This window comes from Salarias fasciatus, chromosome 2, assembly GCF_902148845.1.
Source record: "Salarias fasciatus chromosome 2, fSalaFa1.1, whole genome shotgun sequence".
Lineage (NCBI taxonomy): Eukaryota > Metazoa > Chordata > Actinopteri > Blenniiformes > Blenniidae > Salarias > Salarias fasciatus.
The window spans coordinates 21,213,924-21,239,338 of record NC_043746.1 but is presented as its reverse complement, the minus strand read 5'-3'; the positions used below and the strand labels follow the sequence as shown (position 1 = coordinate 21,239,338).

The window sequence follows — 25,415 nt, the reverse complement described above, 5'->3', positions numbered from 1 at the left end:
ACAATACGGACAATCTCCATCTGCAGGTTTTTTTTTCCTCCCCCCTCCTCCCCCTCCTCCTCCTCCTCTTCCTCCTCCACTACTCCACGCCGCTGAATGTTGTCTTCACATGTCGGGTGCTGATCGGTGTCATGTCTCGTCATCCCCATCAACCCAAGTCCGTGTGCGCCGCTGCCCATCCTGTTCCCGCTATTCCATCTCTCCCCCCCAACACACACACACGCACACACACTCCACCGCCACGTCCGTTTCCTCACAGACGGAAGACAGGCTTGCTTGTGCACGTTGATTAAAAGAAAAAGGGGCAAGAGAAAACGCAACCACATCCTCGTGCTGATTTGACTCATTTTAACGGAAACATGCGTCGAGACGATCCACACACACATCAGAGATCATGCCGTTTTCTGCACATTTAATCTCACTTGTTTGCAGATGCATTAAAAAAATGCGCCTTTTTTGTGACATTCTCGATGCGTCCTGTTTTTTTTTGTGTTTTTTTTTTGTTTTTTTAAATTCCCCCTCCCTGTCAGATTTTTCGTGTCCAGCAGCCCTCGGATGGGGGCGCAGTAAACCTGCACAGTTGGGGTCTTGGATTCTCATGAAGCCTCCCCTCCATCACCACCACGAGCCTGTGGTTACAAAACCCCGACCCCCATCACTCCTCCGAGCGGGAATTGAATTAGAGAAAAGACATTTTGTGCAGGAACATAATCACCCCTCATTGTCCGTGCAGAAATGTGAGCCTCGTCAATGCACGAGGACTGTTGTATGTATGTGTTTGTGTGTGGATGTATTGCGCGCGCGCGCTCCTGTTTGATTTCTCCTCTAATCGATGTGCTTGATGTTTCAGTCTCAGGTGCGGGATCGTCCTGACCACCGCCATCACCCTGCTCTACGCTTTTAGCCTCTTTACAGTGCTGCCTTGTCTGATCATGTTCAAGCAGCATTGTACAGGGCTATGACAGCATAGAGAGCTGTGCTGCTCCGGCGGTGCGCCTCCCTGACCCCCCCCTGGACACCGGCCACATCATGACTTCATGCGGCCAAAAGGCGCACCGACGCGCCGGGGACTGCGTCCGATCCAGCTGCGAACGGTGACTGCTCTTTTAATTGTCATGTTGAACATAAAATAGTTATATATATAAATAAATAAAAGCGGGAGGGGGGGTGGGGGCATGCACTGTTGTCTTCTCGAGGTCAGAGAAAACTGGAACATGTTGGGGTTCCTCTCTGGTTGAATAATTGAATGCCAGCCGGAGTGTATCTCTGCAGCCAATGCATAATTGAACCAATTAGTAACATTTCACCATGTTGCTGCTGCTGCTGCAGGAACAGCAGCCTTTGTTTGTCATGCAGGCTTCAATCATCTCACTGGAGGCATAGGAGTAACCCAGATGGACAGAGCGTTTCCACTTCACGTGCATGTTCTCCTTTGAATGCATTCACACAATAAATCATCTTTTTTTTTTTTTAATGATAGATCACTGTAACAAATCCAGTGGAATGGCTCAGATTCTTTAAAAAGAGCCATTTCAATCAGGTGATTGGTCCAGAGACATGTCCAGTATTTCACATTATTGAATTATATTTTTGTGGGATAAGTGCCAGATATTCAATAACAGTGACAAAACTGGTTTAAATTTTTGTTGTAATAGTTGATGTTTTCCTCTGATTTGAGGTGGACATATGGTTTGTCCTGTGTCCCTAAAAAAAAAAACAGTTTTCACCATGAAAAAAAATCTAATTTTTTTTAACCTTCCCAAAACATCTGGTGTGATAAACAACTGTCCAAGTACTTCAAATATTGTAGAATTTTTCCTTTCTCAGTTATCAATTATATATTTATGTGTGAAACGCAATGGTGACACATCAGAGACCTGCTGTGCAAAGAGACATAAGTGTATAAAGTTTTAATAAAGCATTTGTTTGGTTCTCTTGATTTGTTTGCATTCATGTGTGCATCCTTTGAATGTTTTAACATGCAGAAATGTGCAGGAGTTTCAGATGTTGAAAGTAGATGATTGGTTGAAGTGGGGAGCTTATTGATGTACATTCATTATCATTTCTAATCATTAAACAATTTACTTGATTCTGTAATGTTTGATTTTGTTTTTTCCAAAAGAGAAATTAACACCTGTGACACTTGAATTCTAATAAAATATTGCTGTGATTTTTACACTGACCTTTTACCCCCCACACGCTGAATGAAGTTCAGTCACATCTAAAACTTTTCTGCAATACCTGTTGGCTAATTTCTCCTGCTTGCTTTTATAAGTATTTTCTGCCAGGCTGTGAACAAAGTTCAAATTTCCCTCCTCCTGCAAACTGAGCCCTTTACTTTCCCTCTCTCTGTCTTGAGTATCTGTTATCCTTAACTCTGTCTGATATGGGATTAGTAACGGGAGCATTGTTAATGAAGGAGCCTCCTCACTAATTCACTAACAAGCTTAGGTTTACTGCAGGGAAAACTAGTTCAGACCTGCAGATTTGTTTATTTTCCCGGGCAAAGGTTGAAAAACCTCCCGTTTCTTATGGCGCATAAAGAATGAAGTCTTGACTTAAACAGAAATTCACAAATCCACGTTTTATTACAAATATCCCCTTTTCTGTACTAACAATGGCCGTGGAATAAGATCCGCGCTGCCCGCTGCCTTCCGCAGCGTGTTTTGTTGCAGTCCTGGTCAGGTTCCTGTGTCGGGTCCCGGAGAAGGAAGTTTGTTCAGGCACGTTACTTCCTCACTGGCTGCAGCTCGCGCAGGGCTGCAGGCCGTTCTCGTTGCAGGAAGTGCACTTGAGGGCTTTGAAGGAATCCGTGAAGCAGTTGCGAAACACAGACATCTTGCTGCCATGGCACATTGGGCACGGGATGAAGGCGAAGCCTCCGCAGGTCTGGCACGTCTGGGGATGCTGCACCCTCTGAAAAACGGACGTCGAGCAGGAAACACTCTTAGTACGGTGAAATGTAGTCTAAGTTTAAGAATAAACTAAAGTATTGGGACAAAAAAAACACAAGAACAGTGAGCAGAAAACAAATCAGACCATCATCACCATTCAAACCACCATGCAAACTAAGAAACACGGTTTTGAATGGCGGGATGCAGCCAGAGTGCCCAGAGGAACCTCCTGTATGCATTAAACATGCAAATTCTGCACATGCATGGGCTTTCCCTAAGTATACATGCACAGAAGATGCAAATTCTTCCACCGTGAAAGTCCCAGCACTTGGAATAAAAGCTGGAGTTTTTTTTCTTGCTGTGAGGTTCTTAAGTTTGAACTTTCTTTTTTGAATTTCAGGGCAAACACTATGTACGAGTGGTGAAATGTCAACAAGCTGTTAGCAGAATGACTCCAAAGCCCTCATTAGTGGCAGTGACATCTATAAATAAATTCCACATGAATTATTTTGCCAAAATTAAGACATGTTGTCCTCACAGGCCTGAAGGTAATGTAGTGCAGTGACTGGCAGAGAGTGGGAATATTTCTGCTTCATCCAGGTTTTGGAGCCTCTGTGTATGAAGGTTTTTTTCCCCCCCGGGTCTATCGACTTTACTCTCACACTTTGCGGTTATTTGGGTAACATCTGTGTGTGCATTTGTTTCCCATGTGATGGCCTGAGTCTAGATCCAGCTCTCTGAGACCCTAAACGGTGCAGAGCGTGAATGAACAGATGAAAATATGGACAATTTTTGGAAGAAATACTGCATGTTAACAAATTGTTCCAATGACTCCCAATTAAGATAAAACACAAGGTCAACACACACATCTCCACCTATTTTCAGACCTTGTTTTTTTTCATTTTTGTCTTTAGTTTCCTAATCTCTATACAAACATATGCCATGAATCAGTCTTACCCTACGCTTACTCATAACAACATTCACCTAAAACAACCAAAACCTTTGTTTTAAACAGCTTCCACTAACTACTTTTAGGTCTGTAACTATGCAATCATAAATATATACTTGACTCATGCCGGTGGCGAGCTGATTAGTGTATGCATGACCTTTTAGCACAGCACACTTTTTTTTAATAGCCTGCAGTGGCTTGCATGCATCACCTAAATGTCATCTTACTGCTTTGTATTCATATGTAAGGTTTTTGTTGGTGTTGGGGGGGGGGGCTGGACCACAGATTCCAGCCAGCGCCTGGGAAAAGGCCAGTACTGGTGTGAATGACGATCCCAGAGTGACTCAGTGTGAAGCAGGAATAGTTTCTGCAGACTTAGTTTGAGACACGAGCTTCACGTTGGCGTATTTGAAGGAATGTGTTTGCGGTACAATCGATAACTAGTCCTTCATTATTGATGGCCGCTTATCGATGTGCATGCATTTTTTACATAGCAGTTTGCTCATGTTTTAAAGATAACGTCACCGGGGGAGGCCACTGAACCGCTCCTGTTTGCATTGTGTGAATACAATCTGCTAATTTACTGTAGTTGTAATCACAGTGTGTTTTAATATTAGATGCGTGACAACACATAATATTTTCCAGTAAATCCAAGAGGAGAGCATCTGAATAATTCAATATGTGCATGGGTTGAATCAAGCAGCTGGCTCAACACAGGAAAATCCTCATTTTGACCAACATCAATTATTCATAATGTGATTTATGCAACAAACGCTGAGAAAACCAACCTCGATCTTTGTCAGAAGATCCTGCAGCTCCCCTGATTCATTCATGCCGAGTATTTTCTCAGCACCCTGTAAGAGAAGTTCAACGATGAACCAAGAGCGGATGACGAAGTCTTCGACCTCATGTTTTCAAGAACTGACCCCAAGGTAGTGTCCGTCGATGAACACGACCGGTAGTGAAGGAGGTTCCGCCACACGCCTGCACCGCTCCTCCAGCTCCTTTCCGTACTCGCTGTCCAGGGCGATGTTCTTCTCCACGAACTTCACCCGGTGGTTCTGGAAGATCTTCCTGACCAGCTCGCAGCGCTCAAAGGTCGTCCGCACCACTCGGAAACTAGTGGTGTAGATCACGATCCGACCGAACTCCAGGGACAGCTCCGTCTGTGGAGGGAGCGAGGAGGCATCATGATGGTATCTGAGGAAGTCATTGGCTTTTTTTTTTAAATTATAGATTAGAATTAAAGCCGCAAGCGGCATTGGTCGGGACCGAGCCTCCTTGCCGGCCCACGACTGAGACGTCCACCCACTGACATGGGAGTTGTTGGCATCTGTCATCCACTAACATGGAGTAGTTAGCATCTCCCAACCACGAACATTGAGTAGTTAGTATCTCCCATCCACTAACATGGAGTAGTTAGCGTCTGCCATCCACTTACATGGAGTTGTTAGCATCTCCCATCCACTAACATGTAGCTCTTTGCATCTGTCTTCCACTAACATGGAGTCGTTAGCATCTTCCATCCACTAACATGGAGTAGTGAGCATCTCCCATCCACTAACATGTAGGTGTTAGCATCTCCCATCCACTAACATGGAGCTGTTAGCATCTCCCATCCACTAACATGGAGTAGTTAGCATCTCCCATCCACTAACATGGAGTAGTTAGCATCTCCCATCCACTAACATGGAGCTGTTAGCATCTCCCATCCACTAACATGGAGTAGTTAGCATCTCCCATCCACTAACATGGAACTGTTAGCATCTCCCATCCACTAACATGGAGTAGTTAGCATCTCCCATCCACTAACATGGAGTACTTAGCATGTCCCATCCACTAACATGGAGTAGTTAGCATCTCCCATCCACTAACATGGAGTAGTTAGCATATCCCATCCACTAACATGGAGTAGTTAGCATCTCCCATCCACTAACATGGAGTAGCTAGCATCTCCCATCCAGTAACATGGAGTTCTTAGCATCTCCCATCCACTAACATGGAGCAGTTAGCATCTCCCATCCACTAACATGGAGCTCTTAGCATCTCCCATTCACTAATAGTGAGTTGTTAGCATCTCCCATCTACTAACATGGAATTGTTAGCATCTCCCATCCACTAACATGGAGCTCTTAGCATCTGTCTTCCACTAACATGGAGTAGTTAGCATCTCCAATCCACTAACATGGAGTAGTTAGCATGTCTCATCCACTAACATGGAGTAGTGAGCATCTCCCATCCACTAACATGGAGTTCTCAGCATTTCCCACCCACTAACATGGAGCTCTTAGCATCTGTCTTCCACTAACATGGAGTAGTTAGCATCTCCCATCCACTAACATGGAGCTGTTAGCTTCTCCCATCTGCTTTTGAGAGTGACTGAATGAAGGCACTGAGTGTCAGAGTTTGATTGACAGCTGCTGTCAGCTGTGTAACTGCACTGTATGCCCATATATGGTCATTTCAGTTAGAGTGGAGAGAGGCGAAAATAAAAGTTTCTGTTTGGGAAACAACTGGTCCTTGTTCCTTTGCTGTTTGGCATAACTGAACAAAAAATATCTCGTTTGATAGGAAAATTTGTTGTCTTTCACTTGGTGAGGCTTTCAGAGCAGTCACACTTTTAGTTTGGACCCCAGAGGCCTCAGCTTGTGAGAAGCGCAAGATTTTTCCCCATCCGGCTCCATTATAACTGAGAGGCAAAAAAATGCAGAGCGCACACCTTTTCTTACCTGTGAAAACATACATATAACATGGTATTTTCCCCACTTATGTTACATCATCTTGTTCGGGAGAACCTGCTGCAACTTTGCGTGTGCTCGGTTTGTTGATAGGAGTCACGGTTTAGCCGCAGTCGCCACTTGTTCGAGGTGCTGAAAAAAGGCGACCTTTTTCCTTTTTCCCCCATTATAATGGATGAGGGCCGGAGCAAGGCAGGATTTCAGACTTCCAAATTTGAACGCTAATAAAATCCACACCGTTAGACTTTTGACAAAGTTGTTCACAACTTTTGTAGAGAAAATTGTCCTCTTTCACGTCGCGTGACTCTTATGTTTGTACGACAAACGGTCTCGGAGGAGATAATTTTTACGTGAGGAGTGATTTTGAGCAAAATTTTACTTTGAAAGGGAAATAACCGACTTCCTGTTGGATTTAGGTCAGGGGTGTCAGCGCGTGAAATGTAGATCTCAATGAGACGAACGCGTCAACGTTGGTTTGATCTCTCTACGACATTCCTGCGGGCCGTAGCGACTGTTTTAGACGTTTTTTGGGATCTAGGTGGCGCTAGAGAGCAGATGTTGTTTTTTTTTCCATTTTATAAAATTTTTCGCCGGTCATGATGTGCGTGCCAAATTTGGTGAGTTTTCGTGCATGTTTAAGGGGTCAAATTCGCGTTTACTTGGGCGTAAGTATAATAATAGAGGAGGAGGAGAACGACAAACGAACGAATAACATAACAATAGAGACCTTGCCCTACGGGCAAGGTGGCCTGCGGCCACCTTGCCCTCCGGGGCTCGGTCCCTAATTAGACAGACTAAACAGAGGTAAAATAACTGCCTCTTACAAAGTCTCAGCGTTACATTTTGTATTCTAACAATCAATGTCTTTTTCTATGAGTCATCAGATTTTTTCAATAATAGTAATAATACTTGAAAAAAGTTTGCATTGGTATTTCTGTTTCCATGTTTCACTTAAACTGCTTTATTTAAACACAAGTCAACATCGGACATATGGACAACTATCGTTTTACAGCAGCTGTTTAAGAAGAGACTGGGTGTATAACAGTAGCCTGTGAGAACATTATGTTGTAAGGAATACATAGCAAGAAATGTATTACTTTTTAAAATGTTCAATATGTATTTTCCTGCTTTCATATATGTTCTTCATGCATCCCATGCACACTTTCTGAAATGGTGACTGGAGCAGAATTTTGAACTTAATTTGATGTTCAGGGATGTCATAATTACTTAAGATGATAAAGGTAATCAATCATAATTGACAAGCTTTTTGAAGCAAATATGTAAGTTTCAGTTGCTGTGAGACATCTTAATACACAGAAGACGTTTATTTTTTTTTATATTGGCATGTCAGTCTTTGGTTCAAAAACAAACCTGTTTGATTTGTGAATTTTTTTTCCCTGGTTTTTTAAAAGAAAAATCATCCTGTAATGTTGGATTTCCCCTCCGTTTGGGATCTGATCAGACCGTTTCACCTTGAGAAGTGTTAAAACTTCACCTTAAACAAAAGATTATCTCGCTTAATCGTGATGAGAAGCTTTATCTTGTCTCGTCTGCGCCTTCGCCTAATGCCACTCTGCAGCGAGCACTTTCTTAGATATGACCTTCTGTATCGCTGCTGCAGCGGCGCAAGGCAGATGGGAGTTACCTCAGAATAACAAACGCTCTTTGTGGAGATACTAGAAAGCGAAGTGCCGAGAATTCATTAACCTGATTAGTTTGTCCTGAAACACTTAACGAAATGCATCATTAATCTTTAATTGTTCTGTGACCTTGTCCTCTATTGTGAGCTTTTATCCCAACCACACCGCTACGGTGCATGCAGCCCTCTTCCTGTAAGTAGACTTGACACTGATGGCAAACAAGCGTTGAAACCATCCAGGTAATGATGGGAAGTGAAGCAGCAGGTTGTTAGAAATCAAACATGGGAGCCGATAAGCAACATTAAAAGTCACAATATTGGACTTATCTGCTAATTATTGGTTTCCCGAGTTCATCATGACCACATTTATTTCACATATAAATTGCATTTTCTGTATCACTCATCACATGGGAAATGCAGTTTATTGAGGTGCAAGGAGTTCAATTCATTCTGTATTTTTATGTTTAAAATACACTTTTTTTTAGATGATTTGGCCAGGTTATAATGCTGCTCACTGTCTCCCTGTCTTTATCCCTATTCATAAATACAGTATGTCTGTTAAGTCTACTTCCGCAAGTCTAAAATAATAAATTCTGACTGAATATATACACTGTTTACAGCCACATGTTTTTTTTTTCTATATCCTTTTTGCATTTCTGAATCTATTCTGATGCATTTCTAAATATATCTCCAAATACGTGTACCCCCTGGTGGAGCATCCCACTAATCCATGACCTTGAATGTAACCAGGGTTTGAGTCCAGTGTACAAGGGACATTTTACAATGTAAACAAATAGACATTTAATTACTTTGGGAAGGCATGAATACCAGCTGATATAGTTTTCTGTATTTTTAACAGAGTTTTTATCAGTTTTGTTTTTAACTGGTGGTTCGGTCAGGTGTACTCACACTGCTGGCGGTGGAGATGTTTTCGAACAGGGTCTGCCCGGCGCTGACCTTGTGCTTGACCCCCCTCACGGTGCCGTTCTTGCTCCGGATGTTGACCCTCTTGGTGGTGAACATCCAGTCCTTGGTCCCCCCGGCGTACAGCAGCAGCTCGTCGGGCTCGCTCCCGCTGTCGTCCAGCTCGGAGCCCGGGTACCCGAGCAGGTGCCCGCCGTGCGCGTCCCCGCTGGTGGAGGGCGTGCTGGCCCGGTCCGCGTCCGAGCTGCTGGTGCAGTCCGAGTCCAGGGAGTCCGCCGGACCCTCATCCTTGAACATCTCCTTGAGCACGCGGCCGCTGTTGCCCGAGGCCACGCGGAACCTCACGCGCTTGGGCGGCTTCTCCTGCGTCGTGCCCTCCATCGTCCTCGTGCCCTCGGCCGCGTTACATGGCGCGCAGCAGCCGGCTCGGAGCCGCTCATTCGGAGGTGAGGACGCGGCTCAGACGCGCGGCCGTGTTTCCCGTGGATTACTGCCACGATTAATCCAACAGGTCTAAAAATGACCGGCCGGGAGTCTGTAAGCCGCCCCGCAGCCGGACGCACGCGGTGAATTATACATGCAGCCCCGCCATGGCAACCCGGCAAACTAATCACTAGTAAAGCGATAGTTGTCGTTGAATTATTCATCACAGTTTTACACAGTTTTCACCAAAAGCTTTGACAGAAGACTTTTAGTGGCCTGACTTCATATGCTTTAATCAACAGAGTTGTCCTCTCTGGATAAGATGACACTGAGGAAACTTATGTAACACCTCCAAGATTCTTTATTAAAAATCTATGGGAATAAAGACGCTTCACCATCAGCATGCCATGCAAACATACAAAAATCTGTTCTTTTAAAGTGTAAGTCTGTAACTTCAACTGTAAAATCAGAAATGGATTTTGAAGCCCCTGCTCTCAGTTATGTTGGTTTCATCATAATTAAACCATTAAAACTATTGACAATTGTGTGAAACGCTACTCCATTGGGAGCAATTTGGGGTTCAGTATCTCCTCTAAACACATTCTGACATATGGACAGGTTGAGATGGGGGTATTCAACCTACAACACTGACTCTGCAATCTATAAAGTCTGCTAGCATTGTTGACAAATTTTATTTAAGGTATTTGGAGTTATTGATAGTTATTTTTTCAGCTGCAGCCAAAAAGAAAATGTGCAGGTCACATGTTGAGTTGTGATGCATATTTGATTTGAGCAAGTCTTGAACCATTGTTGGGCAGATTACCACCTCAAACTGCATGATGAGTCTCACAATACAATTCGAGATAAGATAAATGAAATTGGAACCTTCACTTCTTGAGGTCCTGAAACATCCCAATGCAGAATGAATTATTAACCTTTGATTTTGTGCAAACATTCAGTGTAATTGGAAATGTCAGCTTCGACTGCACACAAAAAATTTGGGTAGACGCTTGTATTGTGACAAATTTTGATGAATTTCTGCCTTCAAATCACATTTTTTGTTTGTACGCAGATCTGGTATTTAAAGGTCAAACAAAGGTGAACACATTTCAAAAGATGGAAAATGGCGACTAGTTCTGATCACTAAACAGTATGAGAGCGTTTAAAAGAGAACACTGATGATTAAAATCACCTAAAAGTTTTTAAGATTTTTAAAACTGTAATGTTTACTTTTTATGTAACTTAGATATTTTATGTTTTTTTGCAGAATTTTTGTTTCCATTTATAGAAAGCTGTACTTTTTATTTATTCTGTTGTAGGTTATATCTATTCCTTTTACAAAGTGAGAGCTGTCCAGTGTCTTGATTATTTCTGAAAACTGTAGTGAATTCAATCCATATCGATTCAGTACAAGTTAGGAACTTTATATTCACAATATTCACAGCTATCAGTGTTTTTTTTTTCTTTTAATAAAGGATACAATTAAGCCTTTATACACACTTTTGGCAGGTATTCATACTGTAATTGTTGAGGTTATGCTTTTATTCAGCATTTTTAACACACTTACAATATATTGTCCCCATGGATTTTTTTGTCATTTTGTATTGAGAGAAAGAATGAAGGGGTCAGAGAAAAGAGGGGCAGAAAGCGGCAGCGAAGTGAAACTGTAAAACTCCACTGTGGCATGATCATAAATCCACGACTCTCTGACTGCGTCACGCCTAAACGGGGAGTGCAGGTGTTCACCGGGCATCCTCAGCGAAGAGAGGGCCAGACTGTATAATGTGTCACGGCGGTACAATAGGGCCTGGAGTCCCCCGGAGACGTCCCGGACACTTTTTTCTGTGTCACAGGTGATGAAGCAGCTCCCCGGTGATGTGACACGTCAGCTGACGGCGGTGGCAGCTCCACTCTGTTTGAGTGCTACAGTCTGGCCCCTGAGGCAGGACACACACACACACACACACACACACACACACGTCACCTGTTCGTGCTGATCATTAGAGAAAAATCCATCAGGGCAGTGTCAAGCTAAGATTTAGTGACATCTTCAGGCTGCAGAGCTGAGATGAGTGTGACTGCGGTTGCTGGTCATATTGATCCAAAGTGACCCCGCATCTCTTGAAACCATCTCGCGCCCTGAGGACAGGCTGGCTGGTGTTAGAGTGTGCTCTGTGAGCACTTGTTGGACATGAACGCTGCTAATAAATCCTGACGTTGTGTTCAAGTTACCGGCTGATGAGTCAGTCTTATATTCTGAAATGTTTTGAAATGACAGCCGCCCATTATGGGCCACTGTGGAGCTTTTCTCACATCACACAAGCTTTGCCTCATCCCAAGTAGGATTGTTTTCTTGAATGTTGATTTTACTATTTGAAAATAATAAAAAAAAAAGTAATGACAATGATTTCTTGATGAAGATTCAAAGGATCTGCCCCCTAAATCTTTCCTGCTCTGCAGGCTCTGGAAAAAGTAGGTCAGTCCACCGTACAGTGCAGATTTGATTCTCCCACTCGTCTTATTGGCACCGTTTCTTTAGACGTTCAGATTTTTTGACTGCAGTCATTAATGTTAGTCGAGCACAGAGAACTCCAGCGTCTTAATGATCCCCAAACCAGTGATGAATGTTGCTCAAGGGTTGCGTGGTCGTTAAAGATTTGTTGTTTCAGCTTTGCAGCATCACACAGGTTCAGTTCTGCAGGAAAATCTAAACTTCACTGCATAAAATTGATCAAAATTCTATATTATATTATATTATATTATATTTCCTTGGTCCTGTACGGATCAGAGACTTGGTGCTTTACATTTGGCAGTCAGTGTCTGGATAAAGCTGCTTATGTTACTCTGCCTGCCAGTTGAACGCACTGTCCCTATAATTGGAAGAAATCAGTCATGGTCTTTACATATCATTTTCATTTTAATTAGCTTTTTAAATATCAAAGTGGAGCAGTTTCTCAATCAGTACCTCCCCCCACACCCACACCCACACCCACACACACACACGCTGTCCATAAGTTGTCTTCTCGTGGCTACACCAGCAGAAATGACGTTAACAGATGAATTAAGATAAAATAAACATGAAAACAAGCCGGCCGTGTTGATTTGCCTCCTGTGAAGACAGGAAAGGGGGGGACACTCGCTTATCTAGAGTTCAGTGAGACGTACCCACGCCATGTTGAGTCAAGCAGCCATTTTATCTCACTTTAGCACATTTAGACAAGAGAACGCTGTGATGGTGATAGTCTTTTTAACCTGGAGAGCTTATCTTTGTCCGCTGCGCTCATCGGGAGCGCTAATATAGCCGCAGCAGCCACCCCTACTGCCATTAAAAAAAAAAGCTGCTGGGTGTTTCTGAATGGAAACCTTGACCTCTGTTTTCTCATACCTTCTTCTCTGTGTTCCTGAATTCCCACACTCTGTGAAGTATTTTCTTCTTAAATTTCAATATGAAATAAAAGTAAATTCACATATCTTATAGTCTAACGTCTAAAAAAGTGAAATAAACATATAGCTTTTTTATATATACAATGGGGGAAATAAGTATTGAACGCATTAACTGTTTTGTCATTACATTTATTTCCAAAGATGCAATTCATGTGACATTTCTTCCAGACACTGGTATTAACTCAAATAATCCACACATGAAAAGAAATCACAACATTCAAATCCATAAATAGTGATTATGTGGAATTAAGTGCAATAACACAGGAAAAAAGTATTGAACACACTATCTGAGACTCGTTTAATACTTTGTGGAGAAGCCTTTGTTTGCAATGACTGCTTCCAGACGCTTGTTGTATGTATGAACTAATCGCCCACACTGCTCAGGTGTGATTTTTGCCCATTCCTCCGCACAGATTGTCTTCCTGAATATTCTTTGGTGCCCTCTGGTGAACCCTTATCTTTAGTTCTTTCCACAAATGTTCGATCGGATTTAAGTCAGGTGATTGACTGGGCCATTCTAACACATTGATTTTCTTTTTTTAAACCATTCGAGAGTCAACTTTGCCGTGTGCTTCGGATCGTTGTCCTGTTGAAAGGTCCAGCCCCGTCTCATCTTCATCATCCTGGTGGATGGCAGGAGGTTCATCTCAAGAATTTGCCGATAGATGTTTCCATTCATTGCTCCTTCAATTATATGAAGTCTGCCAGTACCACGAGATGAGAAACAACCCCATGCCATGATGTTTCCACCACCAAACTTCACTGTTGGTATAGTGTTATTTGGGTGATGTGCAGTGCCATTTCTCCTCCAAACATGGTGTGTAGTATGACAGCCAAAAAGTTCAATTTTGGTCTCATCTGACCAGACAACATTCTCCCAGTATTCCACAGGCTTATCCAGATGCTGTTTAGCAAACTTTAGACGAGCTTCAACATGCCTTTTTTTGAGGAACGGAGTCTTGCGGGCTGAGCGTCCATAGAGGCCATGGCGGTGGAGTGCATTGCCTATCGTTTTCTCTGTAACACTTGTACCTGCTGCCTCCATGTCTTGCTGGAGTGCTTTCCGGGTGGTCCTTGGCTCTTTGAGAACTCTTCTGACCATCTTTCTGACTCCCTGGTCAGAAATCTTGCGAGGAGCTCCTGTGCGCGGCCTGTTGATGATAAGGTGATGCTTCTTCCACTTGCGGATAATGGCCCCAACGGTGCTTACTGGAATACTCAGATTCTTTGAGATAAGTCTGTAACCAGTTCCATTCTGATGCTGAGCAACAATCAGGCTGCGAAGGTCTTGAGAGAGCTCCTTGCTTTTACCCATCATGAGATGTGTCTTGTTTGACTACTTGGTGAAAAAACAACCTGTTTATAGGGCCATCAATTAGCACTAACCCAGCTGATGTTGGTTTGCACTTATAGGAAGTACAAAGACTAATTACTTTCAGGTGTGAGATGGTATGGTGCCTTTCCTTGACAAACTATACAGCTTTCCCATGGTGTGTTCAATACTTTTTTCCTGTGTTATTGCACTTAATTCCACATAATCACTATTTATGGATTTGAATGTTGTGATTTCTTTTCATGTGTGGATTATTTGAGTTAATACCAGTGTCTGGAAGAAATGTCACATGAATTGCATCTTTGGAAATAAATGTAATGACAAAACAGTTAATGCGTTCAATACTTATTTCCCCCATTGTATATATATATTAAAAATTATATCACCTGTTATCTGAAGATATCTCCACTTCTGGGAATCTGGACTTTAATCTGGACAAAGTCGACATTTCAGTCACCCAGCAATAATAAATTGTAACTCTTATGGTGAAACACTCATTTATCCATAGATAATAAATACAATGTAAGCCAGTCAACTTATCAAATTATGCACAATTACTAAACAAAAAAAAAGAAAAAAAGTTGCTCCTTGGTTTTTGTTTTATTAGTTAATTTAAGCATAAATAAAAAGACAATTCACATTTTCAGGTCCTGAGTTTGTAGAAGGAAAAGAAGATACACAGTAGGTGACCTGGATTACAAATAAATAAACTGGACGTCAAATTTACAGAATATCCAAACTGGTGCATACAGCTATTTATTTCTGCCTAAAAGATCAATCCCTTCTCTTTGGTAATGCTGATGAAGCTATGAATGCATAAACAAATATAATCAGTCAAAGTCACTGTCATCATTATAATCTATCACTTGAATCTGATCTTTCTTCTTGTCTCTTTCTGGTTCTTCCCACTCTTCCTTCTCTTGAAATGAAAACTAAATGATTTGGTTTCTGCCCCTAACATTTAAAATGTCTCAAAAAACATGTTGTTTAGACTTTGATCAGGATGTAAGAAGAGCCCGTTGATCTGCAGGAGAGTCTCACTGAGCTCCTCAACGCTCAAGTCACACTCCCGCAAAAGAGGAGAGAGGAGGAAAAAATGTGCTTGAACAGGGACTGAGGTCTGCATTGAAACAGCTGCTCTTGTTGTCGTCATAATGACTGACCCTGGTCACGGAGTCCAGTCGCTCCTGAAGAGCAGAGATCTGCTGCCTGTACTGGAAAACCTCCAGTTCCAGCTGCTCTTCTTCCCTCTGGCCAACACAGAAATCCCTAAAAGTAACAACAAAACACAGCGATAAATGGATAAATGAGAATTATACATTTATGCTAATACTTATTTCCCACCATAATTTGCAAATAAATTCTTTAAAAATCAGACAATGTGATTTTCTGGATTTTTTTCCTCATTCTGTCTCTCATAGTTGAGGTATAACTTTGATAATTACAGGCCTCTCATCTTTTTAAGCTTTTTAAGTATTTTTAAACTTGCACAATTGGTGGCTGACTAAATACTTCTTTGCCCCACTGTATGTCCTATGAAAATTTTCCTGATCTATTGTAGTTCTGGTAAGTTTAACTCAAGGAGTTTGCACATTGCACTCATAAAATCTGAAAACTACAACTAGTGACATGTTATCAAACGTTTCTGAACATGTTCTCACCATGTGTTCCAGGTCTTGAATCTCTCCCGAGGTATCACAGAGGAACATCATTTTTGAGCAGGTTCAAGGTCGCTGCTGAACAATGGGACATCGTGCCGGTGCTGGTCTGGAAGTTAGAATGTTGAACTGGATTCGGTTTAAATATGCAAGCCGACTTTGACTTTGCTCAAGGTGAGCGCCCGTCAGCCAATCAGGACAAAAGCGTGAGGAACCATGTTTTGATGCATGGCTGACATATGCTCCTCCGTGATGGTACAGAGAAACTCCGCCTTGATTTTATTGAAGAGCTCGCTCCCGGTGACCTGCTGGATGTTCTCCATGGTGGACCAGCACAGCTCTTCCATCCTCTTGACAATAAGCAACAGATAATTCAACACAAGTCTGGTTTTGAGGAAAAAACGGGCTCTCTTGGCTGCTCAGTGAGTTCGGACCAACTAGTTTGCTCGGTGGCAAGTGAGAGAATGAGAAGCCCGTCTGGTCCGCTGATTGATTTAAAATCCACAGAACGCATCATAGGTCAGAGTTCATCTCCCATAGCTAAGCTAATGCAGAATTACCATCACATGTCTCCCTTGCTTTAGTCACAGGTTTTCGTGAGCTTTTTAAGGGTGAAGTGAAATAAATAACATCCAAACACATGCGAGAGTCAACTGACGTGTGTTTTACTGCAACTGTGCAAAAACAACCCGACAAAATTACAACCTACACCAGCAACAACAAAAATGAAACGAAGGCACTTTGAGAGTACAGAGACGTGAATGGCACACAGTAACCAAACTTCACTGCATCACCTTCAAGAGAAACTTGTGCACAAACAGCATGCAGTAAATGCTTCACGTTGCAAAAAAAAAAAAAAAAAAAAGATCTATTCAGCTTCACTCTGAAGTGCATCAACGTTAAGGCAGCTTAGCTCTATTTCACCTGTGTTTAATTCTGTTAAGAACTAGAAAATAAATTGATGTGTTTTCTATTTATAAGTACTTTATACATGACAGGACTGCAGGTACAATTAAAGTATGCATCACTTATACATTAAGACCTAAAACCATTTAATCATCTTCTTTAGCACATTACCCAAAACTATAAAAGGACTTCTGAATCTATCTAGATTAATCCAAAGTTGCTGACGGTTCATTCTTGATCTGTTCCTGGTGCTTCATTATAAATGATGAGACGTAATGATAAACAAACATCACTTTAATGATCTTCAGCAACTGAGACAAAGCCCAGTATTAAAACGGTGTCTAAAAGGTTCCATATATGTACTTGAACAAAAGCCAAATGGCTCAAAATTACAAATCTGTATCAGAGGACTACATGTGAAAGTGTGTGAACTGAATTCGAGCAGGTCTGACTGCACAACATCAACGCTTCAGTAGTTGTATCTGTTACATCTGCCGAGGGGGTACGGGGCGTAGTGCTGCCTGGTGGTGCACTGGTTCCTCAACACGGACTGCCTGTACGGCCCCAGGTCCCCGTGCGGCCTGGAGGCAAAGTCTGCAAGACACGAGGGGCTCGGTCAGAGGCTGAGGCAGGAAACGAAAATCAACATGGCGGCGCGGCGGCGCTTACCATCTCGAACAGGCCTGTTCTCATACGGAAACCTGAAAGATGATGAGGGTGGTGGAGGGAGGGGGATGCGTCCGTACATGGGGGAGTAAGGTTGTGGTGCTGGTGGGGCATGACAGGGGAGAGAAAAAACCCAAAAACGAATAAACAGTATGTCATTAACAGATATTGCCTTCCCTGCAGAATTATCGTTAGTCTTTATATTTATCAACGTTTTACCATTGATACACACGTCGTCTTCATGTGGTTCTTACCGATGAATTTTGGAGCTCCGTTTCTGTTAGTCAAGTACTGAATCTTATCCCCATTGTGCTCTGAAAGCAAAGTTTTAATACAAGGAAAATACTTACCAGAGCAGCTTCAGTATATAGAAAACAGAATATCTTAGGACTGTGAGACAAATATTGATACTTAGCTCCATGACGATATTAAAATGATACGATATCGATATTCCAGTCACCCGTATTAATTTTTAAGACAAACACTGGTAGATATCTGTGTAACGCAGGTTTGCCTTTAAAAAACAGGAAGTGACTAAACACAAGCCGTTTGCAAACATTATATGTGTTCACCTGCAAAGACGACAGTTATCGGCACCGTCTCACCGACTTTACCGTCTGCAAAATGTGCTGTCTCTCAGGACTGGAAGCTACGGATTTTCAACTTTTTTTTTTATACCAATAATAATGAAATCTATCTGCCTATTATTAGATTAATTTAGATCAGATTTGGTTTTGAGGAGGTCTATATAGAAAATGACTGCAGTCTCAACATAAAGCCAATTTTAATTATGCAAAATACAGTGAAATGTCCAAAAAACATTGTATTTTGCATGCCTTTAAAAACTCATCCTGGCAGCATGGCTTTGAGGCTAATGCTAGTTTGCTAGCAAGCTAGCTTCCATGGCCGCACCACTGACCTCTCAGCCCAGGTCTCATTGTGACGTGTCTGCTACGCTTTGAGAGATCTGCGTTAAAAAAAACAATGTTTTCTCTACAATTTTAACAATTTGCTTGGTGGGGTTGAGGGCCAGATTGGAGCCTTTTGCGGGCTGATTTTGGCCCACAGGCCTTATATTTGACAAACCCGATTTTCACGAGACTATAAATCCTTATGTATGGCATCGTACTTTCCTGACGATAAAGCTTAAACCATGAGGGTAGGGAATTATACTAAGAGTCTGGGAGGAAAACTTACCACTTCGAGCAGGCCTGTTTCCATAAGGAAACCTGTAATTCAGTGAGGGTGGTGGAGGAGGGAGGGGGACACGTCGGTACATGGGGGGGTGAGGCCGTGGTCCTGGGTGGCACCGGACGTCGCCATAACCTTGGGAATGAGGGAAGAGGATCTCCCTGTGGTCGCTGTAGTGAATCCTCGCTGGGCGCCGATCTGCCAAAGATGCCAAAAACTGAAGCTCCTTAAAGACGCTTTCAAACAAGATTTGGGTTTTAAATGAAGTTCAATCACAGTCTGTGTCAGTGCCAGTGATTATACTGCTGTATCCATGCAATGAAATGAAAGTAAACACTTGAGAAAAGATTAAAGAGTATGTTGTTAACAGATATATGTTCTACTTGAGTTAGTCATTGTGTTGATTCATGTTTTATAATAATCGAAACAGAATTAACTTCAGCCCACCTTGGTATTTTGGAGCACCATTTTTGTTGATATTGGCCGAGAGCTTGATCTCTGCCACACTGTGCTCTGCATGCAAACAACAACACACACTTTAGAGGAAAGAAAATACTTTCCAGAGCAGTGTCAGTATAAAGAAGACACCAAGTATAAACCAGGAAGATGGGGAGCGATATCTGAAGCATATTTGTGTGTGTGGTCTTGTTCTTGCCGCTAGCATCCGGTGGACTCGTCAGCGCCACGCCCCAGGCGTCTGCGGCGTGCCGCAGCAGCACGGATGTTATCCTGCGGAGGGCCACGTTGTCCCAGTGCACGCCGTCGTTGGTCCGACGGTGCAGGGAGAAGCGGAAATGGAAGTGGAGGTCCACCACATCCAGATTATACGCGTCGGCCAGCGTCCCGCTGAAGAAGTTGGCTTCGATCACATCAAAACGCAGTTGCGAAGCCATGTGCTGAATCTGAGGGGAGTGATTCAGAGACATTAAAAACATGTATAAACGTGCGAACGAAGTAAAAACCTTTCCAAATAGATGCTATTCCCCAGTAACAAGGGGTATGGACAACTTCTACATACAGTCAATGTGAAGCTAATCCAACAGGAGCAGGACGCACCTCGGGCACCAGGAACCCTCCTTTGATCTTCTCTCCTAAAGGCATGGTGAGGTTCCAGATGACCAGCGTTTCCTCCGGCAGAATCGTTTTAAGCTCCTCAAAGCATCTGTGAAGGTTCTCCTTGTAATCACCAGTCCAATTGCGGGAGTACCTAAAACAAAAAAAAACAAAAAAACAAAACAGCTTCATCAGGTCAACCTGCACCATCTAACAGGGATCTCATACCATAAATTCAGCAACAGTACAAACCATCTTCCCACCTTGAAATATCCCAAAGGCAGGAGTTGATGACGACCACGTCTGGTTTCAAACCCTGCCGGAAGTCCTCCAGGACACTTTCCATATACTGCGAGTAGATGCGCGTCAGAAAGTAGAAGCGCACAAGGTGGTGGTCAGACTGAAACTGCCTGACTTCTCTGTACGATATCCCATTGTGCAGCTTGCTCTGACAGCCTCCCTCCACCAGGCAGTCCTGCTCGAAGTTCATCTCCCCCTTTAGGAGGAATTTGGAAAGGTAAGGCCTGAAGGAACAAATTTTTCAAGTTTTTTAAAGTTGTTTAAAGCTCTTCAAGTGTCTGCCTTTTAGTCCTTGCCTTGGTTTGTAGTTGTTTTAGGGTGAGAAACTTGTCCTTTTGCAGCAGCAGAACAAGATCCTTATATATTGCTCGCTGATCTGATGGGGAAATTTCAAAAAAGAATTTAAAATTACTATCAAAAAACACCACAGGCTCAAGCAATTTACTGTGAAGTTATACCTAAAACAGAAAACTACTTCTGTGTTCTTTTAACATTTCAAAATATGTAACAAAGGTTACATTAATTGCCAGTAGGTGTGAATGCTGATGTGTGACAAGTTCAGGTATGATAGCCTACGGTCCTTTCATTTATGAACAGAAAGTAAATTAAAATATTTTAATCTAAGCTGCTCTGAACAAATCAACACTTGAAAAGAATATTTATAGGAGGTAATGTAAATTTAACTAGTACTCACTAGAACTTCCCAACACCACCACAAATTTGTTGTGGAGCAGCTGGCAGGCCTGCTTGTGACTCACAAAGTTCCTCATCTCTTCCTGTTGATTTGGAAAAAAAAAATTCCAGATATTATTTTATTGCCAGGCTGTGATTCAGAATGAGAACGCAAATGAATGAACACATCAGAAAATAAAAACACAGTTCTATTACACTTGGCTGGTTTTGTAAATTAATCCAGCAGAAATTTACCACTTTTGATCCGTGTTTCAGATTAACTGGTTACCCTGCTAATTGGTGACCAACTTCCTGGTGCTAGCAAGAGCAGACGTGAATAAAAACTCAACAGAAATCAGCAGGTGTACCAGAGAACGCTGTTAGGTCACATTCGCAATAAAGATTTCAAGTTTTATAGATTTTGTGAGTCTCTTTTTAAACATCTGCAACAACAAGACACACTAAAGGAAGTTTAACACTAGCTAACAAGGAAACCAGTCAATCTGAAACACCCACTCACTAGCAATGCTGGTTCCCCTAATTTGAAAATTGTTTGTTAGCTACCAAACAGTGAGATTTGAATACTTTAGCCACAAGCTCAAAAGTACAGCCTTCACCTAAATCATTAATTTATAGAACTTACCATTATTGTACTTCGAAGCCGCCGCTCGATTAGCACCTAGCACCGCTAGCTTAGCCTCGGTTTCCTCGTTTGTTTCTTTAAAACATGTATTTAGCTAAGCGGTTGTCCTGTTTCTCTGAAGAGTTAATCTTTCAGTTGGGCAATCGACGACATTAAATAATCACTCGGGTCCAAAATATTTTCAAAAAAGAAGAAAATTTTGATGAAAAAATTAAGAGAGAGGGAGAAAACACAGTCAGAGCACTCAGGTTCCTGTCAGCTCGAGGCGCGTTCAGGGACTGTAGGAGAAAAGATTTACAAGGTGTTTCTGAATGGAAACCTTGAGCTCCGCTTTCTCCGTGTCCTGTCCCGTCAGAGTCTCCAAGGCACCAGAAAAAGTCGCTAGATTTGTTGCTTGTCGCTTTTGATTAAAAAAAAAAAAAAAAAAAGTCGCCACGTTGGCAACACTGGTTAGAAACGATAAATACTTTTTATGCTCTTTCATTTCTCTGCTGATTGTGGGCTGGGCTGTGATTGAACCGAGGAAGTCCAGCAGTGCAGGGTGATGAATGATTTTAATTTTGTGCTGCTTGAATAAACAGATGTGTTCATAGATTGCCTGCATGATTGATGTTTTCTCTTTCATGTTACTGATGTGCAGAACAGGACTTGTTGTAAGACGAGAAATTCAGGCTGAGCTTTGCATGAGAATACATAAAAGAAAATAAAAATGTAGACAAAGTTTAACCGGCAATGGACCATTTTATGGGTCTTTATACATGTCTTAGAGGATGAGCTGCTTGCATTGATTAGCTGTGTTTTGTCAAGTGCCTCTGCAGTGACTTGGTGATTACCAGCTGGCCAAAGAGGCGTTTCACCCTTCCCCCTGTCCACAAGGGGGCAGAATGCAATTCAATTACACCTTAATGTCACTGTTCAATTACTCCCTCAAGAGCTGTAGGCAAGGATGCAACAGTGGGCCTGATGGCTGCAACCTGCTGCTCAATTTAAACCATCTTTATTGAACCCCCTCACCCAGTAATTTAAGATGCAAATTGATGAAAAAAACAATGTAGAGATGTAGCCTAAAAGCAAAAAAAAAAAAAAAAAAAGGAAAAAAAAGACTGATATTTATTGTACATGCTTGTTGTAGCTACAGGTGTGTGTACACCAAAACCACAGTTTGGCACATAACAACATTAAAAATGACCAATCAACCTAAGTTTGTGTGCCTAAAACACAGGTCGGTGTATTAATCAAACCATTTAGCGATAGAAATAATAGAAATGCAGGAGTCTTATAAAAAAAAAAGAAAAAGAAAAAAAAAAAAGCACTGAAGAATCAGAGTTTGACAAAAGCAGTAAATGTATCAGTGACTGATATAGCCGATGTTTAATCCTCTGTGGTCAATGAGATACCTTTTTAAAAGCATCTGGGACGGGATCCAGTGAAGTAAAGCCGTTGCAGGGTTTAAGCTGCATTACTTCTTCCCTCAGTATTTTTCTCCCAGCAGCAGCAAAGTGGCTCAAAGTATTTTCCCGTTGAAGGAAAAAAGCCCCCGAGGCAGGGGCTTTGGCACACCAACGCTTATAAGCTGGTTATTAAACCTGGTTTTTGTTCAATATCTCTGAAGGACACTGGAAATTCATTATGATTTGATGTGACAGGGCGGCTTTTAAGGAAGGTTGATGAGGCGTTTCAAGGCTCAGTGTAAGGCTTGATATTGGCTAAATTCATTCATGGGTAGAAACTTCATAAACCAAGAACACATTTTTTTCCCAATATAAAACAATGATTTAAAGTCAGTGACACTTCATTGGTGTTGCACCTTCCGTGCAGTGAGGTATGATTGAAATTCCTTTACAGATGATAGGAAAGTGAAGAGAAAGGGAGAGCAAGACAACAGCAAATCAAAACACCACAATGGAAAAAGATGCAACGATGAAAATGATTGTTGAAACTGAGTTACAAAAACCCCACAGAAGACAAATCACCAAACTGTAATGGAATATTTTGAGAAAGCTTCAGTGTTTTGGAATGCTCTCAGAATCTCTGGCAGACTATTGTTGCACCTTGCAGTTGAAAAAAAGCCTCACTGGTGTGGAGCTACATCCCACTCATTGTTTCTCTGTTTGTCATCAAATGTATCTGTGTTTCTGCAAACCGAGGAAATATTTCACCGTTCTACCTGAAATGAGTGAAATTTTGTCACTTTCCTCTTGAGCCCTGAGAAAAAAAAAAGAATAGTGTGGAGTGGATTGATGTGACCCTGTGCTGCAGTGCTTAGTGGTCTTTCCTCACTGTGAGCGTACTCCACTTCAATTATGGGTCAGTCTGTGATGCTCCTCATGGGAATGCTTGAATTTCTTAGACTTCCTTTCCCTTTTCAGAGACATGCATATTAAGCTGATCGGTGATTTCTATGTGTGTCTGATGTCTCTTCGTGTTCGCTGTGTGACGGACTGGCGGCCCGTCCATCAAGCTGCCGATGGCTCAGGAGACGGATGGATGATGGTGATATTTTCCATCCGTCCTTTTTCGATAACAGCTGTACCGAATTTAGGGTCACGGTGGGCGTCAAGCTGATTGCAGCTGACACAGAGTGAAAGGCAGGTGGTCAGTCCATCATTTGGCAAACACAGAGAGACGATCACAAATTCACTGCCACGGTATTTCAACGTCAGTAATCGACTAAGCGAGGATGTGTTTGGATTACATGTTCACACATAAACATGTAAACTGCACATATGCATATAATGCATATATGAACATTGCTGCTGTGACTATGTGAACTTATGGGGAGTAATAAAGAAATATGTTATCTGAAACTCATTGTAATTTGCATTTTAATGGAAGCCTGACGAAATGTATATTGACCCAGTGATAGGCCATCACAGAACAAATGCATTTGGAAAAACCTTCTGATACTGACCGTCAATAAAGCAATTCAAATATTCATACTGTTTGCAATTGACACAGATTTTGATGGTGGTGGAGATTTGGAGCGATTTGGTAAATGAGTCATTGTTTGCACTGGGTGCGCTATAAAACCAGTGCAACTCACACATAATCGAAGAGGCAGGCTTCTTGTCACTGTTGCTTAGCAACCACTGGAGCTACGGAGCCAAATCCCTGTGGTGGCGAGCTGATGTTGAATTAGGAAGAGTGGGGGTGAAAGAAAGGAAATCTTTGGGAGCGATGAGACTTCATTGTGGGTGCAGGAGGAGGCGAATGTGTTCAGGTGTTCATTCTCTTATTTTTGGATGCGATGAATCTTGACCTGTGTCTTTGTTGTTGTTACTTTTTTTTTGTCTTCTTTTTTCTGCCTTTTTGGGCGCTGAGAATAGGAGTCAAAGATTTAAAGAAACAGGAAAACAACACCTTCTGCAGCACCGCTCTCACACAAAGCCTACTGACTGTTTCCAGGAGCAGAAGCATAATCTCATTTTCCTCTAATCCCCTCTGCAGTGAAAACATTTCAATTTTAAAGGGGAATATGGGTAAAAATAGAAGGAGAGTCTGCTAAATCATCCCCAGCAAACAGTGTCGGCTCACATGAAATATGCAAGAGGTCTGGCAGCAGTAAATACACAATTTGTCTGCGGATACACTCATGCAGGAGGCCCTGCATGGTGAAAACATGCTGGTGAAACGTTCACATCAGACAGCTGTAGCGTGTCTGCAGTTCTCTCAAGCAACTGCAGTGGTGCTGCTGCTGTACAAATGCCTTCTCCGGTGTGATTTGCATTTCAACCGCAGTGGGAATGAGAACACACTTTGATTTACTGTATATACGGCAGACAGGCAGCAGCAGAGATCACATTGATGCTCCTTCTTTCTTCTGTGCACATATATATTGCTGGGTTTTTGTTTTTTTTTTTCATTTTCCATGTGCCCTACTTTAGATTACAACGTGAGAACAGATTCATGACAGTAGACTGACACACTGATGAGGGATATAGAGGAAACTGTGAGCTTGAGTAAGTCACCCTGGATTAGGTCT

The 25,415-nt window shown here is 42.2% G+C and overlaps 2 protein-coding genes across 2 annotated transcripts; both read right to left on the bottom strand.

The window, feature by feature from the left end:
• Positions 1–2,715: 2,715 nt before the first annotated feature.
• Positions 2,716–9,525, bottom strand: LOC115396599 (glutaredoxin domain-containing cysteine-rich protein 1-like). Its single transcript, XM_030102553.1, has 4 exons — positions 9,130–9,525; positions 4,770–5,009; positions 4,632–4,697; positions 2,716–2,916 (listed from the first exon to the last, which is right to left on the bottom strand). The coding sequence occupies exons 1-4, from the start codon at positions 9,523–9,525 to the stop codon at positions 2,737–2,739; spliced, it is 882 nt and encodes a 293-aa protein (XP_029958413.1). The 3' UTR covers positions 2,716–2,736.
• Positions 9,526–17,377: 7,852 nt separating this feature from the next.
• LOC115405184 (PC-esterase domain-containing protein 1A-like) lies at positions 17,378–20,888 on the bottom strand. The gene is made up of 9 exons (XM_030114685.1): positions 20,813–20,888; positions 20,415–20,494; positions 20,082–20,314; positions 19,822–19,972; positions 19,421–19,667; positions 19,213–19,278; positions 18,772–18,963; positions 17,578–17,676; positions 17,378–17,502 (listed from the first exon to the last, which is right to left on the bottom strand). Exons 1-9 carry the CDS (start codon positions 20,886–20,888, stop codon positions 17,378–17,380), a joined length of 1,269 nt encoding a protein of 422 aa, XP_029970545.1.
• Positions 20,889–25,415: the final 4,527 nt, after the last annotated feature.

Bases quoted from the DNA above. Each gene is read 5' to 3' on its own strand.
- LOC115396599 (XM_030102553.1), bottom strand. From the start codon at position 9,525: ATGGAGGGCACGACGCAGGAGAAGCCGCCCAAGCGCGTGAGGTTCCGC. The intron at 5,010-9,129 runs GTGAGTACACCT...CTCCCTCCACAG, and splicing joins ACATCTCCACCGCCAGCAGT to ACGGAGCTGTCCCTGGAGTT. The intron at 2,917-4,631 runs GTTGGTTTTCTC...TCCGTTTTTCAG, and splicing joins ATCTTCTGACAAAGATCGAG to AGGGTGCAGCATCCCCAGAC.
- LOC115405184 (XM_030114685.1), bottom strand. From the start codon at position 20,888: ATGAGGAACTTTGTGAGTCACAAGCAGGCCTGCCAGCTGCTCCACAAC. The intron at 20,495-20,812 runs GTGAGTACTAGT...TTTCCCCATCAG, and splicing joins GGTGGTGTTGGGAAGTTCTA to ATCAGCGAGCAATATATAAG. The intron at 19,279-19,420 runs GCAAGAACAAGA...GTTTGCATGCAG, and splicing joins GAGTCCACCGGATGCTAGCG to AGCACAGTGTGGCAGAGATC.